This window comes from Myotis davidii, unplaced genomic scaffold (genome assembly GCF_000327345.1).
Source record: "Myotis davidii unplaced genomic scaffold, ASM32734v1 scaffold1523, whole genome shotgun sequence".
NCBI lineage: Eukaryota > Metazoa > Chordata > Mammalia > Chiroptera > Vespertilionidae > Myotis > Myotis davidii.
This window is the reverse complement of record NW_006294110.1, coordinates 236730-256097: the sequence shown is the minus strand read 5'-3', so window position 1 is coordinate 256097 and position 19368 is coordinate 236730. Positions and strand designations below refer to the sequence as shown.

The 19368-nt window shown below is 37.4% G+C and overlaps 1 protein-coding gene across 8 annotated transcripts in view; it reads right to left on the bottom strand.

Moving 5' to 3' along the window:
* USP25 (ubiquitin specific peptidase 25) overlaps window positions 1–19368 on the bottom strand; it is a 177212-nt gene that overhangs the window by 89033 nt on the left and 68811 nt on the right. For all 8 annotated transcript variants that reach the window (XM_015566825.1, XM_015566819.1, XM_015566818.1 and 5 more), the window contains exons 6-7: window positions 14396–14482; window positions 6457–6594 (exon numbers count right to left, since the gene is read on the bottom strand). In XM_015566825.1, coding sequence (XP_015422311.1) covers window positions 6457–6573 — 117 coding nt within the window. In that variant the 5' untranslated portion in view covers window positions 6574–6594; window positions 14396–14482. The remainder of the gene's footprint in view (window positions 1–6456; window positions 6595–14395; window positions 14483–19368) is intronic.

The window sequence follows — 19368 nt, the reverse complement described above, 5'->3', positions numbered from 1 at the left end:
AACAGCCCTCAGCCTCTCACCCAGGCTGGCCAGGCACCCCAGTGGGGACCCCCACCCTGAAGGGGGTGCGACCAGCTGCAAACAGCCATCACCACCTCCCCCAGGCTTGCCAGGCACCCAAGCGGGACCCCCACCTTGATCCAGGACACCCTTCAGGCCAAACCAGCCAGCCCCCACCCATGCACCAGGCCTCTATACTATATAGTAAAAGGGTAATATGCCTTCCAGCTGCAGGATCAGCAGAGCCGCGAGGCCTCCCGGCACCGGGATGAGTGTGACAGGGGGCAGCGCCCAAACCCCCTGCTCCCCCTGCGGCTCTGTGTGTGACAGAGGCAGGGCCACAACCTCCCTATCCGCCCTGCTCTGTTTGTGACAGGGGAAGGCGCCCCAACCCCCTGATCAGCCCTGCTCTGTGCCTGATAGGGGGGAGCTCCCCAACCTCTGATCGCCCTGCGGCTCTGTGTGTGACAGGGTGCGCCGCCCCTACCCCCCGCCCCCCACGGGCCCTGCTCTGTGTGTGACAGTGGCGGCATCCCACCCCCCTGATCAGCCATAACCTCCCCATCGGCCCTGCCCTGAGTGTGACAGTGGCGGCGTCCCAACCCCCTGATCGGCCCTGCTCTGTGGGTGATAGAGGGCGGCGCCCCAACCCCCTGATCCGCCCTGCTCTGGGTGTGACAGGGGACGGTGCCCCAAGTCCCCTATCGGCCCTACTCTCTGAGTGACAGGGGGGAGCTCCTCAACCCCCTGATGGGCCCTGCTCTGTGCATGACGGGGGGAGCTCCCTAACCCCCCTGATGGGTCCTGCTCTGTGCGTGACAGGGGGGAGCTCCCCAACCCCCTGATCGACCCTGCTCTGTGCGTGACAGGGTAAGGAGCCCCAACCCCCCTGATGGGCCCTGCTCTGTGCGTGACAGGGGGTGGCGCTGCAACCTCCCCATTGACCCTGCCTTGAGTGTGACAGGGGGCGGTGCCCCAACCCCCCAATTGGCCCTACCCTGAGCGTGACTGAGGGTGGCATCGCAACCTCCCGATCCGCCCTGCTCTGTGCGTGACAGGGGGCAGTGCCCCAACTCCCCAATCAGCCCTGCTCTGAGCCCGACCAGGGGCTGCACCTAGGGATTGAGCCTGCCCTCTGCCACTTGGGAGCAGGCCTAAGCCAGCAGGTCGTTATGTCCCGAGGAGTCCCAGACTGCGAGAGGGCACAGGCCGGGCTGAGGGACCCCCCGTACTCCCCGAGTGCACAAATTTTTGTGCACCGGGCCTCTAGTCTCTAATAATAAAAGAGTCATATACTAATTAGACCGGGCAGCTGAATGACCTTCCTGACGTCATTCCGGACATCCTTCCCAATGAAGCCATGGTAGGAGGGGCGAGGCACAGGTGGTTAGGGGTGATCAGGCAGGCAGGCGAGTGGTTAGGGGCTATCAGGCAGGCATGCAGAATGGTTAGGGGCGATCAGCCAGGCAGGAGAGTGGTTAGAGGCAATCAGAGAGGCATAGGAGTGGTTAGGGGCGACCATACAGGCAGGCAGGCGAGCAGTTAGGAGCCAGCGGTCCAGGATCAGGCCTAAACCGGCAGTCAGATATCTCCTGAGGGTGCAGGCCAGACTGAGGAACCCTTCACCCTTCCCCTCCCATGCAAGAATTTCTTGCACTGGGCCTCTAGTTAATAATAACTTTAAACATAAATGGCTTAAATGCTATAAGGTAGCTGAATGAATAAGAAAACATAACCCATATATATGCTGTCTACAAGAGACCAACCTTAGAACAAAGGACTCACACAGAGTGAAAATGAAGAAATGAAAAAAAAAAAGTTTTCAGGCAAATGGAAATGAAAAAAAAAAGAAAGCTTGTGTGGCAATACTGATATCTCACAAAACAGACTTCAAAGTGAAGGCTATAACAAGAGATAAGGAAGGCCACTACATTATACTAAAGGGATCGATACAACAAGAGGCTATAACTCGGGTAAACATGTATGCACCCAATATAGGAACATCCAAATACATAAAAAGACTTCGGGAGGTTATCAAGGGAGAGACTGACAGTAGTACAATCACAGTAAGAGACATTAATACTCTACCTACATTAATAGATAAATCTTCTAGACAAAAAATCAACAAGGTAACAGCAAATCCTAAATGACTCACTAAATCAGACGGAATTAATTGACATCCTCAGAACATTCCACCTCAAAGCTAGGAAATATATATTCTTCACAAGTGCTAATGGGACATTTTCAAATATAGACAACATGTTAGGACACAAGCTAAGTGTCTACAAATTCAAGACAACTGAAATAATTTCAAGCATCTTCTCAAACTACCATGGCATGAAATTAGAAATCAGCTACAATAAACACTCAAAAACAATCAAACACATAGAGGCTAAATAGCATGCTATTAAATAATGAATGGGTTAACAAAAAGGTCAAAGAAGAAAGGAAAAACATCCTGGAAACAAACAACAATAAAAACACAACAATCCAAAATCTATGGGACACAGTGAAAGCAGTTCTGTTCCTAGCACTATAGGCCTAACTCAAAAAAAAAAAAACAAAAACAGAAAAACTAGAGTAAGTTATCTAACACTACAACCTAAAGAATTATAAAGAGAACTATAAGAAAAGCCCAGAGTAAGTAGAAGGAAGGAAATAATAAAGATTAGAGCAGAAATAAATGACATAGAGACCAAAAATATAATATAAAAGATCAATGAAACCAAGAGCTGGTTCTTGGAAAGAACAAGATTGATGAACCACTAGCCAGACTCTCCAGGAAACAGAGAGAGGACACCCAAAAAAATCAGAGTCCTGGCCAGTTTGGCTTGGTGGATAGAGTTTCAGCCTGCAAAATGAGGAGTCACGGGTTCGATTCCAGCCAAGGACATATGCCCAGGTTGCAGGCTCGATCCCCAGTAGGGGGCGTACAAGAGGCAACCCATCAATGGTTCTCTCCCATTGATGTTTCTCTCTCTCTCTCCCTCTCTGTTCCTCTCTGACCCCACAGAAATACAAAGGATCGCAAAAAAAAAATAATATGAACGACTTTATTCTAACAAATGGGACACCTCGACCAAATGGACATATTCCTAAGTAAATCAGGAAGAATCAGAAAACTTGAATAGGCCGATAACTACTGATGAAATTCAAGCAGTAATAATAATAATAAAAAAAACCTCCCAGCAATCAAAAGCCTTGATCCGGATGGTTTCACAGGGTAGTTTTATCAAATATTCAAAGAACTAACACTTATCCTCCTCAAACTATTCCAAAAATCCAAGAGGAACAAATACTTCCAAGTTCTTTCTATGAGGCTAGAATTACCCTAATTCCAAAAACAGATAAGGACACTACAAAGAAAGAGAGCTAAAGGCCAACATCCTTGATGAACATAGATCCTAAAATCCTCAAAATTTTAGCAAACCGGAGCCAGTAATACAGTAAAATGATCATACATGATCAATTGGGATTTATTCTGGGGATGCAAGAATAGTACAATATTTGCAAATCAATAAATGTGACACAGCAAATAAACAGATTGCAAGACAAAAATCAAATGATCATTTCAATTGATGCAGAAAAAACATTAGCCAAAAATCCAACACCTATTTTTTTTAATAAAAACTCACAGAAAGTGGGAAGCAAGAGAGCATATCTCAACATAATAAAAGATATACATGATAAACTGACAGCCAACATCATACTCAATGGGCAAAAACTAAAAACATTTCCCAGATGAACATGTACAAGACACAGATGCCCTCTTTCACCACTCTTGTTCAACATAGTATTGGAGGACGTAGCCATAGTGATCAGACAAGAAAAAAAATACATAAAAGGCATCCAAATTGGAAAGGAGGAAGTAAAACTCTCATTATTTGTAGATAACATCATACTGTAAATAGAAAACTCTAAAGTCTCCATCAAAAAACTACTAGATTGAATAAATAAATTTGACAATGTAGCAGGATACAAAATCAATACCCCAAAATTGATGGCTTTCTTATATACCAATAAATTTTGAGAAAGAAAGTAAACAAATAATCCCATTACAATTGCAACAAAAAAAATAAGATACTTAGGAATAAACTTAACCAAAGACGCAAAACACCTATACTCAGAAAACTACAGGATGTTAAAGAAAAGATAGAAGAAGATATAAACAAGTGGAAGAATATATACCATGTTCAAGGATTGGTAGAATTAACATCATTAAAATGTCCATACTACCTAAGGTAATCTACAGATTCAATTGCAATCCCTATTAAAATACCAACAGCATATTTCACAGATCTAGAACAAATACTCCAAAAATTTATATGAAATAAAAAAAGAGTCCCAATAGCTGCAGCAATCTTGAGAAAGAACAACAAAGTTGGAGGGATCACAACACCAGATATCAAACTATATTACAAAGCCACTGTTCTCAAAACTGCCTGATACTGGCACAAGAACAGACATATAAACCAATGGAACAAAACAGAGAACCCAGAAATCGACCCAAACCACTATACTAAATTAATATTTGATAAAGGAGGCAAGAGCATACATTGGAGCAGTGACAGTCTCTTCAACAAATGGTGTTGGGAAAATTGGACACCAATTTTAATAATCTGATTATTATTTAACAGGAAAGGAATAGAGGGAAAACTAGCTAATATTCACATGCTATTTATATAGCTTTGGTAAGTTAACACTCACCAAGTCCATTCCCTGATTGATGGGGTAAGAGACTGGACAAAGGCAGTTTGGTCGCATGCTTAGTAAGGTCTGAGTGACTTGGGAAGGTGTTTACATGTCATTCACACCTGGAAGCAAATAGATGTGGCCACTTCAAGAGCAGGAAACATGAACATTTAAACTTCTGAACAAAGGAGTGCACTTTCTTGGCTTTTGCTCTCTGGGTTCTTGCTTCTCCTGGTACCTGTGCTCCTGTGACTCCTGCTACAGGGGGCATCAGCCCACACAATGGGCTGATGGACTGTAACTAGCCTAATACTGAACTAAGCTCAGCTGCAACATGAAACAGACAATCTGGACCCTGGCTTTGCTTTTGGCTTTACTGGAATCCCAGCTGCTCCTCTTTCAGGACTGGGTTAACAGACATGGGACTTGACAACCGTAAGAATATGACTTTACACAAATAAAGCCTTTTACTATATCTCACTCTCCCATGGGAGCTTCTGAAAATTCTTATTTCAGTGATACCCCGAGAACCCAACTCCCACTCCTGTTTGGGAAATCTGGCCCAATAATTTCTTTGGTAACACTTAAAACCAGAAAGAGTGCCCTAAAATGGTGGTTTGGGATCATTTTTAGGAATGTTATTTATTTTGACGTATTTAAGAACTATTATAACAGATAAGACACTAACCTAACAGACACTGGGACAGTTAGATATTTTAAAAAACTGAAAACAATAAATAAAAGCAAATACTGATATTGTTAGCATAGACTAGCTAGATGTTAATAAAAGAAAGGAGGAAAATTGGCTAAGTTTAATTAGGTCAGAAGCCACAGCTCCATGCACACTAGGTGATAGCAGCATTGCCCTGCCAAGGGGATTATCATCCCTCCATCCCATTTAGGGAAGAAAAACTGGCTTTCCAACCTCCCCAGGGTACAACCAGCAGAGTACCGGGACTTCTCTGGTGGGCACTTGCCCAGCAGAAGCCAAGACGGCTCAGGGGGAGGTCCTTCTACTATGAGGCATGAGCAGTAGGACCTAAAATGGTGATGATTAGGGGGAGGAATCTAACCTAGGAAAAAAGACCATTCTGTGATAGGCACGTAAGGGACCCCACAAGACTTACAACCAGGGGAGCAATGGGCAGTGGCTAACCCACTGAACTGGTCTCCAAGGCCCCCTTTTCTCTGTGTAGCCCTTCCCTTTGGATATCCCCATCTCCCATTCCCTTTCCTTAAATAAATTCAATTTTCTTTGATAACCATCTGAGACGGCTATTGAGCCAGCCCATGCACCACCCACTTTAACCTTTCAAATAGCAGTACATAAAGATTAGAAGGGGGGGGGAAAGCAACATAACTAAGTTAATGTAGATCAGAAACCTTTCTGAATAATTAAGAAAAACTATTACCTGCTAGCAAAAAGACGCATCTCAAAAGCACTGTACTGGCATTGGGCTATCATACATTTGTGAATATTTTCAATTACATGTTTTAGAGAATTTTTACTTTTACCCATTGTTGTAACTTACCAGTTTCAATCATAATATAAATGATACTTTGATTTATCTTAACACTTTCAAGATCATTATTACTTTTCTTAATTTAAAATAATTCCTCCAAATAAATGTTTTAAATGGCTCCAGCTTACTTTTAATAAAGATGAATAACAACATCTTCAATTATATGACTCTTTGAACAAACTGCTGAGTGATCAGATTAAGTAAAATACAAATTATTTATAAACAAGCACAATAGAACTACCTGCTGGGAGTCACTTGATTTGAAAGCATCCTTAAGAATTTCAACTGCTCTTGAGGGATCAACATATTTCCTTTTAGTACCAACAAGAAGTGCAAATAGATATCTCAGTTCACACATAAAAGGCAAATTCCGATGCTCCTAATGGGATCAAAGAAAAAAAAGACTTTTAAATGAAGATTAACAAAATCTTTATTGGTAAACAGATATTCATTAAAAACTGAACAAAAATTTAAGTAATATAGATTAGGAATAAGTCCAGCACTCCTGTATCATAATTAAAGAAGAGTGATGTCATTTAGGAGACTCAAGAAGGAATCAAGCACAAAAACAGCAAAGTATCTAGGCTAAGCTCACAATTTCAGCATAAATGCCACATATTCATGGCAAATCATGTCATTACCCAGCAAGAATATCCTCCTCATTCAAGTCTGTTTATTATAATCCTTTTCCATTCAGCAAGGCCCAGATGCTGCTGAGGACAGCAATAACAATCATTACCATACAATGGGTGTTAGCTACATACCAGGCCCTGTGTAGGTATTTTACCTTGATAAACCTATTTAATCAAAAATCCCTCTACCTCCATGAAGTGTTCCCAGACGCCCCAAGTCAATGATCCCTTCAAACTCCATAGCTACTAAAATGAATGTCTTTCATTCAACAATAAATTACCAACTACCACTGTCATGTGATGATCCTAATATTAGTCTAACAATTCATCTAGATCATAATATTAGACTAATGTATCATCCACCTAGTGCTCCTCTGAAATCTTACTCAACTTTTCTCAATTAGACTGTAAACTTAATAAGAAGGAAACTTTTAAAAGAATGTAATTCACATATTTTAGTGAAATACTTTATGGCAACAAAAGTAGTTCTTAGACAGTTAGCTCCTGCAGTAACAAATTTCCAAATGACTTATAATGTTGAGCATATTTTCATGTGCATATCTGCATTTCTTATTTGGTGAAGTATATGTTCACATATTTTTCCAATACAGTAATAGGCTACTTGTCTTATTATTGACTTGTACAAGTTCTGTGTATAACCTAAATAAAATTCCTTTATGTGATACATGTTTTGCTAATATTTTCTTCCAGTTTGTGGCTTGCCTTTTCTTTTTATATACATTTTTCAAAGATTACAAGTTTTTAATCTTAATGAAGTCTAATTTATCAATTTTAACAGATAAAACTTATGCTATTTAAATATTAGAAAAGTTTTCCAAGTTTGCAGAGTTGGAGTTCTCAGCATCATAAAACTGTAGGGGTGTGTGTGTATATGTGTATAATTGCTTTCACACTAATATAAACAATATAGAAACAGCTGCTCCCAGAATGCATTAAAAAAGGAATTCTAAGAAATAGGTGTAAGGGAATAAAACTGATTCCAAATATTTGATCCAAAACTATAGAGTAATCACAAAGAGCATTGTCTGACATAAAAATGCTAAGTTATGGGAAACATGCATTTTATTTAAGGATAATAAATTTTTTATCTATGATAAACATTAAATGCAAAAATTTTAAATCAGATATAAAACTGACCCATGATTTTTCTGTGGTACTTCCTATTCCCCTACAATTGTCCTATATAAATAAGTTTTAAAAGTGTAAATACTACAAATTTCAATCCACAAAATAATTTCCATAAATATCGTCAATTTCCTGAGATCAATTTCTTCATTTATCACTATATCTAAAGTCAGTACAGTGTTTTGAAACACTCCTTGTGAAGTCACAAAGATAAAATAACTGACTTTTGAAAATTAAGTGGAATTCTGCTAAAAAAGCATATTAAGAAAATACTTTAATATAATGATATATTTCTCTCTTAGACAATACCTATGACTTTTTAAATTTCAAGTGGCAAAACCATAAATTATGTTAAAAGCAGCTATTGTATTTGGCTAAATTATGAAAATACCACCACATATAAAAACTATTCAAATATTGGTCTGTTTTTTTTCAAACACATTTATCAAGGTATAACTGGTATAAACTGTGCTGTATAGTATAAAGTGTACAATTTTTTGAGCTTCAGTAATATATATTCACGAAAGCATCACCACAATCAAGATAACGTACCTATCCATCATGCCCCAAAGGTTCTTCATCCCTCATTCCTCTTCCTAATCATCCCAGGCAAACATGGTCCCTTTTCTAGAAATTTATATAAATCAAATCATACACTATGTACTTGTTTTAGTCTGGTTTCTTATAATAGGCATAATTATTTTGAGCTTCATTCATGACTGTGCATATTAATAATAATTCATTCCATTTTATTGCTCAGTGGTCTTCCATTGTGTAGATATACCACATTTATTTATCTATTAACCTGTTCTAGCTTCTGTGGATATTACTGCACATATCTTTGTGTGAACATATGCTTTCATTTCTTTTGAGTAAAAACCCAGAGGGAAGAGCTAGATTGTGTAGGTGTTTTTAAGAAAAAACCAAACTGTTTTCCAAAGGCATCGCACTATTTTATATTCCCACTGGCAGTGTAATGACAGTTCTAGGTCCACATTCTACAACACTTACATATGTGTTATATTTTTAACTTTAGTTCTTCTTGTGGGTATACAGCACCTTTAGTTTCATTTTGCATTTTCCAAATGTTGAGCATTTTTTCATGTGCATATATCTACATATATTATTTGGTGAAGTATATATTCAAATATTTTTCCCAATACAATAATAGGTTACTTTTATTATTGACTTGTACAAGTTCTGAAGACATTCTAGATACAATTCCTTTTTGTGAAACATGTTTTGCTAATATTTTCTTCCAGTCTGTAGCTTGCCTTTTCCTTTGTATATAATTTTCAAAGATTACAAATTTTTAATTTTGTTTAATTTATCAATTTTTTCTTTTATGATTTGTGCCTTTTTGTTATCTTACTTAAGACATCTTTTAAACTCAAGACACTAAATTTTTCTTATGTTTTCTTCAATAACTTTTATATATAGTTCTTGCTTTTAGTTCTATAATCCATTATATTTTTTTCATACACATGTTCCCCACACTATCTAAAGTAGAGTGTTCCTATGAAGCTTTTCCTAAGCCAAAACGTGTAGTGAACAGTATCCTCTGCTTCCTGAAAGTTCAACTTATGCCACTTCAGTTTTACGAAAGACCTACATTATTGCTGGAACAACTTTTTTTCATAAAAGCAAAAATTCCTCTATGGATTTCTAAAGCAGGATACCTGTATAATATAGTATTCTGTAAGAACTGAGGATTATTCTTCTGCCTATGACACTGTAAGTTTAAGATTTTTCTTTGCCCACTGAATTGGTTTGGCAACACTGACTAAAATCAATTCACCTGAGATATGTAGGTCTATTTCTTGACTCCATTATGCTTCACTGGTCTATATGACCATTGTTTTTGCCAATAGCAGTTTCTTGATCATTGTAGCCTGATAATTACTCCTCCAACACTATCTTTTTAAAATTGTTATAGCCATTCTACATATTTTGATTTTCCATATAAATTTTAGAATCAGTTTGTCAATCCTATGAAAAAAACCTCTTGGGATTATGATGGGGATTGTAGTGAATAAACAGATTAAATCAAGAACAAGTGACACCTTAATAATATTGAACGCCCTGATCCATTAACATGATATATATCTTTTTATTTCTCTAATTTCTCTCAGTAATATTCTATAGTTTTCCATATATATCTTTTGTTCATTTTACCCCTAAAAGTACATATTTTCTGCTATTGTATATAAGTATTTCAAAATTTAAATTCCCAATTGTGTATCGCAAGTATTTAGAAATATAATTGATTTTCGTATGTTTGCTTTGTATCATGTAACCTTGATCATCATTTCTTTTTTCTAAGCATTTTTTTTGTAGAATACTTGAGATTCTCTACAGAGACAAGGTCATAAACATGCAAAAAACAGCTTTATTTTCCAATCTGCATGCTTATTTCTTTTTCTTGCTTTACAGCACTACTTAAAAACTCCAGTCTAATGTTTAATAGAAGTGGTGAGGGTTGACATCCTTGCTTTGCTCTCATCTTTGGGGAAAAGCATTTGGTCTTCTGCCATTAAGTCTTATATTAGTTTAATATTTTTCATAAGTGAGCTTTATCAGGATAAGAAAGTTTCTTTTTATCCCTAGTTTTGAGAGATTTTGCAATAAATAAACGTTAGCTTTCTGCCAAACCCTGTTTCTTCATCTACTAAGACAATCATATGGTTTTCTTCCATAGTCTCTGTTAATGTGGTGAATTATACTGATTTTTGAACATATAACCAACCTTGTAGTCCTGGGTAAACCCCACCTGTCAGTAAGGTACTATCCTTTATACATACCACAGAATTCAATTTGCCAAAATCTGCTACAACTTTTATTTCTACATTCATGAGGAATACTCGTCTGTAGTTTTCTTTTGTTTGAATAACTTTTTGTACTTTTGGTTTCAGGAAAATCCTATGCTCATAAGTGAGTTGGGAAGTTTTATCTCTTCTTCAATTTTCTGGAAAAGTATTTAGAGAACTGGTATTATTTCTTTCTTAAATAATTAGTATAACTCACCAGTGAATGATTTTGTTGTTAAATTTTTGGTGGCTGTTCCACTATTATTTTTAAAAATTCATTTTTTAATGTAATATATGGATACTCAGATTATCTTTTTATCAGTGAGCTTCAATAGCTTGTGTGTTTTAAGATATTTATCTGTTTATAATATACCACTATTCTCTTTAATTATCTATAGAATATGTACTGATATGCCCCTCTTTTATTCTTTATATTGATAATTTGTTTCTTCCTTCTTTTCTCTTACTCAGTCTACCTAGTTTATCAATTTTAACAATCTTCTTAAAAAGTAGCTTTTAATTCCATTAATTTTCTCTATTATTTTTCTGATTTGTTTCACTGATTTATTCTATCATCTTCATTATTCCTTGTCTTCTGCTTTCAAATTAATTGCCTTTCCCCACCTAGTTCTTGATGTGTAAAATTGTTGTCATTAATTTGAAACCACTCTTATTTACCAATAAGATGTTTAATTCATATATTTTTTACTTACCATTACTTTTGTTTTTAGCTGCATCCCTCTAATTTTAATATGTAAGGTTTTATTTTTATCTGGTTTAAAGTATTCTGAACTATCCCTTTGTCCTTTGGATTAAAGGCATATTATTTAATTTCCAACTATCAGGGAGATTTTTCTGGATATCTTTTTGTCAACTTCTAATTTAATTTCATTATAGTTAGAACACAAACTTTTTATGCTTTGAATCCTCTAAAATATACAAAGACTTGTAAATCCAGTCTCTATTACCTCATCATGGTTAAAGACAGAAATTCCAGAATGGCTCCTTTATTTGTAAAATTCAAAATTCTTTCATGTATTTGTGTAGTAATACAGTTGGGTGTTCAACTAAACACATTCCTTTCCCATATGCTTCTCACTTGTGAGTAGTGAAAAGTGGGGAGATATTATTTGGAAATTTTCTTAAATCAAGACTTTATGTAATATCCTATATAATAAAAGCATAGTATGCAAATTGTCCCCTCAACAGGGAGTTCATCTGGGAGTTCGACCAGGGGGCAAAGCCAGCTGGGGGAAGGGAGGGAGTACCTAGCTCGCAGCCAACAGCTGCTAGAGACTCTACCAGTGCATGAATTTTGTGCACTGAGCCTCTGGTAACCTTATGATTAATAAAACTTTAGCTATTTATATAAAGATTTCTAAGTGTTATGAGCTTATGCATCTTTGTGTTTCAATTGTTAACATATGCTTTGCCGTCAGTTTGTAACTTCTTAGGCCAATGACAGTTCGTGTGAAGGTGGGTAGGGATGAGATGTTTACAGTGAGAATCTATCTTTAAATTTCTGGTACATCACAGTTCTACTACACATTAAAATCTGAAGAGTACAAATAAATAAGAACGCATAAAATTAGTTTCGACTGCTAGAAACAACCAAGTCTACCGAAAATACAAACTGATTTCAAAGACTCCATTTCTTTTTCTCACTTCAATATGTATGATTTTTGGCAACCTCTAAGTGCTGATAAAGATACCCTGCTCAGCAGTTTAAGCAAATAGCATCTCTGTGCTTTGATTTAAGTGATCACAGGGTAAGCTATATCTTAACACAGTTTTCAAACTCAGTAGCAGCAAGCATGAGCTACACATAAATGCATTATTAAATAATAAGTGATAAAAGTTACACTGACACCCTTTTAAAAACCTGTGTTTTTTATAACTTAACTAAATGTAGCACCAATCAGAGATTGGTTAACTACCTATAAATCCTACATATTTGCTTCAAAGATAACAATACAGAATGTATTGCTGTCACCATGCCAAATTAAAGAATACCTCATTTGTGGAACAATCTTTTACAAAATTCTACGGTATTCTTCTAAATAAGTGTCTTTTCTGAATGGAAATAGAAGTTCTTTTTATATCTTAAGCTAAAGGAACACCTGGATATGCTGACCCTTCCCCTGCAAGAAATAAATCTTTCTAGAAAGATGCTCAAGACTTGGTTCATGTATTTCTCTCGCATTTAGTTGAACATTCTCACAACCCCCAAACTAGCTCTGGTATATAAGCATGGATATCACAATTGTTTATTATGCAAGATTAGAAAAGTAACTTATTTAAGTCAACACTATGAAGAATAAAAGAAGTTAAAACTCTGTAAAGCCCTAAAATCTAGGAACATAAAAGAAAAGGTCAAGATACATATGAAAACGTAACTGGAAGTAATAATTTTAAATAATGTTAAGTAAATTATAAATACACTCCAATGGACACATTGGAAGAGAGGACTGTTCAAATTAGCAAATTGCAATAAAGGGCAGCAGTAATCCCAAACTTTCATGTGAACATTGTGATGACTCAGGGGTTTGTTTAGCTTCTCTGGAGGTATGAGTTGTTGTCAGATGACCTTAGCTCCCTTTTGAAAATGGCTTGTTTATCAGCCTGACACTTTATAATCTAAAGATTATAGACTGAAAAACTGGTTATAAATCAAGCTATATTCCCAGTAGCTTGCATTATAAACGTTTCAGATGTTTGCAGGAAAAGTAGTTTTCAAAATTATACACTAAAAGAAAAACGTAACTGAATAATTCATCATTACTACTAATAATGGTCACACAAAGTTCAACACTTTAATGAAAACTAGTTCCTTTAGGTCTACAATGTGTTTATGAGAAGATCACAGAAGACCTACACTCAAGCATATTATCTCCATAATTAATTTTTGCCCAGTAAGTATGAATTTCTGCATGCAAATCAGTCCTATATTTTGAAAAGCTACTATGAACAATACAATAACTAACAGTTGACACCTGGTACTTGCTATGTACTAGAAGCCCTTTCCATGTTTTATATTATTTAATTCTCACAGTACTTGATAAAATAACTGCCATTATTATTTACATTTTTCAGATAAGTAAATTGAACAGAGACAGATCAGATAAGATGATCTGTCTTGTGTTAGCTCCACAGTAGAACCAGGCAACCTGGTCCTCATATCTGTGCTTTTGCATTATACTGCCTACCAAAATAGATTTGCATTGCAAAGATAGCCAGTGCTAAAATAAGCTTTTAAAGGGATGATCTACAGAAAAAACTTTTGATTTCAACAGAATTTTTCAGGAGATAAGGAAAGTTCTTGAATTGTACATTGCAGCCTATAAAGTTTACTGAAATTGGACAATCCAAAAAAAAAAAGCAATTAGTAAACTTACACAAAAAATTGGAATACTGTCACACAGGTGAAGAAAAATTCATATTCACAATACACTGACAAAGAACTGAAAGTTACTGTAGTAGTGAATGAAATTAATGAGTTGACATTCAAATTTGACACTGGTTCATGATTTGATGAGAGGCAAATGCCCCCAAAATAAACACAAATTAAAAATTAAGAACCTCTGCTTAATTTTACCTTTTGATTTCGAGGTAAATCTTGAGCATTTGACGGAGGCTTGTAATTCAGAACTAATCTTCTAAATTCCAAAAGATTAAATAATGACTGAAAAAGAACAACAATTTAAGAAACATAAGGAAAAATTCTATTAACAGAACAGTAAAAATAGAATGTGTTTCAGAGGTTTATTTTTGACAACTATGCACTTCATCACAGAATTATTGCAACTGGTGCAAGAAGGCCTATTATTCCCATGAGAAAAAGTCAAATTACTTATATTTGGACATGCTGTTCTTGATCATTAACAATTATTTATAATACTGAAAAGTTAAAATTATACATGGACAACTCAAACATACATACTATATATTATATTAAAAGCTCCCTTTGTTTCTGTTACACTGTGCCTAATATGTAGTTTCCTCAAAATAAAAGGTATATAAAAGCAAAGTCTAGAACAGTGGTTCTCAACCTTCCTAATGCCACAACCCTTTAATACAGTTCCTCATGTTGTGGTGAGCCCCAAATTTCATTGTTACAAACTGAACATAATTAAAGCATAGTGATTAATCACAAAAACAATATGTAATTATATATGTGTTTTCCAATGGTCTTAGGCGACCCCTGTGAAAGGGTCGTTCGACCCCCCAAAGGGGTCGCGACCCACAGGTTGAGAACTGCTGGTCTAGAATTTTTAGACATATTATGTTTACTATAAGTCATCTAGAGGTATTAATTCTACAAAAATAGAGTACAGGTAAATTTATGGGTCAGATGCCTGGTGATGGAGACACAAAAAGAAATTACATATTATCTCTATGCTCAAGGAGACACATAACTTAGAAGGAAGATAAATAATTGTAACAATATAAATGTGACTCTAAGATATAGCAGTATTCTTCACAGAGTATAATGAAAGCTATATAAACTATAGCTTATAATCCACAGTCATCATAATAAACATTTGTTTAAAACATGAAATGAAATACAATGTAAAATCTCAGAGCATATTCATACACAGTAAATTCACCAGAGTACTGTTTGTAAAGTTTCATTGTAGATTTTGTACATGCATGTAGACGTGTAAAGTGTTTTACAAAGGAGAATGTACTCCTTTCTGTGAGTCTCAGTTTATAAAGTTTGAAAGTCACTGTACAGGAGGTGATAATGTATTAAATCTAAGTAAAGACAAGTTACCAACTTGTTAAAAAATAAAGGAGACACCACAAATCAATAAGAAAATAAAGGGTTTTTTTTTTTAATAGTTGGCTGTAGAGAAAAGTGGCCCAATGTAGTAGTTATAGATATATAAATATACATTTGGGTTAAAGACATAAATATGAAAGGTAAAACCATAAATCTACTAATAGAAACTGTTGGAAAACATTTTATCTTGTGATCTAGAAATATTTCTTAACTAAACAATATGCACATATGAGATAATTCACTTATGCATCCATTCAACAAATGTTTATGGAGCATCCACCTACTGCATGCCAGATACAAAGAAAGACAGGCAGCAAAGACTAAAATGTGTCAACTGTCTGCCCTTGTGGAGATTACAATCTTGTGATGGCAGGTTAAAACAATGAGAAGTAGACGTTATAAATCAGAAATAATTTGAATACATTATGAGTAGACTAAGATCAAACTTTAGGGGAAAGAAGCAATTAAAAGCTACAGGAAAAAGAGTTATGAGAAAGACAAATTAAGAATAGTAAGGGAAGTAGCGTATGAGATCACAGAAGAAAACAGAGAAAGCAAGCGCTTTCAAATATAGCCGAGTATCAGAATAACTGCAGAGCTTGAAAAAATACCTTACCAGGGGCTTCTCAACAAAGATATAAAGTACCACAGAAGATTCTCCAGTACACCACAGAATCACAGGCAAATTTCAAGAACAAGATTAGCAACACTCTTAAAGGGTGCCACATTCCAGTAAGGTAAGGGCAGGAAAATACCATATTTCTCCATGTAGAAGATGCCCCCCACTTTTCCAACCCAAAATTAAGAAATCAATATTTTAAACATTTTTCTGGTTTTCCTCTTAAGGCCTTCTTCTTTTTTGGCATCTTAAGGAGTTGTTCTTCCTGTTTTCTCCACTGTCTGATCATACACTCAGTGGGAGGAGGTCTAAATCGTCTCTCTGCAATTCTATTTTCCATGCTCTTTTGCACAGCTGGTTACATTCACTTTGAATTTTGCAGTCAGACAATCGCTTACCGGTATTTATCTTTTTATTTATTTATTTTTTATATCTTTATGGGTTCAGTTCCTGTTGCACCTGTGCACTCTCCACCTCCATGTCCAATTATACGGCAGCAGCTGACGTCAGTAACAGTAAGGCTTATGATTAGAGGAAGTCTGTTTGACAAGGTATGGGCAGCTACACACCCCTGTTGCACCCTCCTCGGTTGACTTCTGTGTATAAGACACCTCTCGATTTTCAGTCTAATGATTTTAGAAAAAAACAGTATCTTATACATGAAAAAATACAGTAACCTTTGGATTTGGCATTTGGGAAGTCACTTTTCAGTAGAACAGTACAATAAAAATAGCAGCAATGAATACTGCTAAAAATGGGATATAAGTAAGGGAGACAAAATATAGACTGTTCTTATGAAGAATTTAAATAGGAAAGAGAATACTGATAAATGAAAAGAATCCCAATCCTGCTTCTGAGCTCGGAGCTCCCACTGGAGAGCTATGCCCTTCTCCCTGAAAAGACAGAAGCATCTTCTCTGGTGTGGATCTGCTACTGATGAGTTATTTCAGCTTCTGTTTGACTGAAATGGTTTTCTTTTCATTTTGGTAAGATTTTTGCTAGATATAGAATTCTAGATGGCCAGTTATTTTTTCTAGCACCCATATTTTTTTCCTTTATGAAAGGTGATATATCTTTTCCATCTGGCTACTTCTAATCCATTATGTTTCTATTTTATTATGATGTGCCTTGGTGTAGAGTTCTTTGTTTCTATGACTTGATTTCTATTGTGTCCTAAATCTGTTGCTTGGGAATTATTGTCTCTTCACAAATACTGCTTTTTCCCTATCCCTTTTTCCTCTCCCTCTGGAACCACAAATGGACTGTGCTAGCACTATTCACCATGTTCCCACCCACCCCGTGCAAATTCCTCTCTTCTGTGTTTCAAGGCTTTAGTCTCAAAGTATTCTTGAGCACAACTGTCCAGTTTACTAATTCTCTTCAGTGTGTCTAATATGCTGCTAATATCAGCCATTGATGATGACAAAATAACAAAAGGACATATAACCTGTCTATAATAGAGATACTGAGGAGAATCAAGATACATTTCCCTAGGGGGATTTAAAAAAATGGTATCTATACTAATAAAAGGGTAATATGCTAATTAGACCAGATGTCTTCTGGACAACCATTTGGACATCCTTCCTGACAAAGCTGGGCCCGGGCGAAGCCACCCACCCTGCGGTCCTGGGCACCAGCACCTGCGGCCAGTAGACAGAGAAGCCACCTGCCCACAGTCCCAGATGTCAGCGCCTGTGGCTGAGGCCCAGGAGATGGAGAAGCCACCTGCCCCACAGTCCCAGGCAGCTGCGGCTGCGGCCCATGGGAATCCACCCACCCACCCACAGTCCTCTGCAACTGCGGCCGATCCGGGTGAAGCTGGCCCGGGTGCCTGTGGCTGGCTGGAGGAGGGAATCCTGGGTCCCGGGTGCAGGGCTGAGGCAGAGGTGGTTAGGGGCGATCCGGCCAGCACGGGAGCAGTTAGGGGCGATCTGGCCAGCAGGGGAGCAGTTGGGGGTGATCTGGCAGGCAAGCAGAGGTGGTTAGGGCCAATCCGGCAGGCAGGCAGAGGAGTTAGGGGTGATCAGGCAGGTGAGCAGTTAGGAGACAGCAGTCCTGGATTGTGAGAGGCATGTCCAAATGCCTGTTTAGTGATGGCAGTCGGACATCCCTCATGGGGTTCCCAATTGAAGAGGATGCAGGCCAAGCTGAAGGACGCCCCCCATGCACAAATTTTGTGCACCAGGCCTCTAGTATCATATAAATTTCAAGCTAAGGTAGGAATTGAAAGCTGATGGCATGATTAAAAGATAACTTCTGTATATAGAGCAATTAAATCCCTATGTCAGTGATGGCAAACTTCTGACACGCGAACTCATTTTTTTGGTTGATTTTTCTTTGTTAAATGGCATTTAAATATGTAAAATAAATATCAAAAATATAAGTTTTTGTTTCACTATGGTTGCAAATATCAAAAAATTTCTGTATGTGACACGGCACCAGAGTTAAGTTAGGGTTTCTCAAAATGCTGACACGCCCAGCTCAAAAGGTTCGCCATCACTGCCCTATGTCCATCCAGACAACAACTATTTCCTCCTTGGAATATAAGAAATTTAGTCTTTGAATATTATTGACTTAACTGACTCAGGTTCAGAAAAATCAGTCATATTGTGTATAAGGATAGAAAAATGGCATGAGATTCAGAGCTATAAATACATAGGAATAGTAAGTAAAAACATGCAAACAGACTCCCAACTCATTCTCCCCTAGTCCCAGAAGGCTAGCGACCATGCTTACAACACACTGATTTAGAATCCAGTCTGGTTTTGAGGTGAGAAATCTTCTGTGGTAAAGCACTCAACAAAAATTGAGCTAATCTGTTTGGAGAGAAACCAAGATGGCGGCATAGGTAAACACCGGAGATTGCTGCCTCGTACAACCACTTCAAAAATACAACTAAAAGACAGAACGGACATCACCCAGAACCACAGGAAGGCTGGCTGAGTGGAAATTCTACAACTAGAAGGAAAGAGAAAAGCATACCGAGACTCAGAGGAGGCGCAGTGCTGAAGTAAAATACAAAGGTGCATGCACACGGAGCGGGCTGGCGGCTGAGGGCTCGGTTGTCTGTTTCAATCTGGAGGGAGTCTCAGGCTCTGAGCTCCAGTTCCAGGTGAGTCTCTGGGGACCCCGACTCAAACGGGAGAAGCGGGGCTGGCCGGCCTTG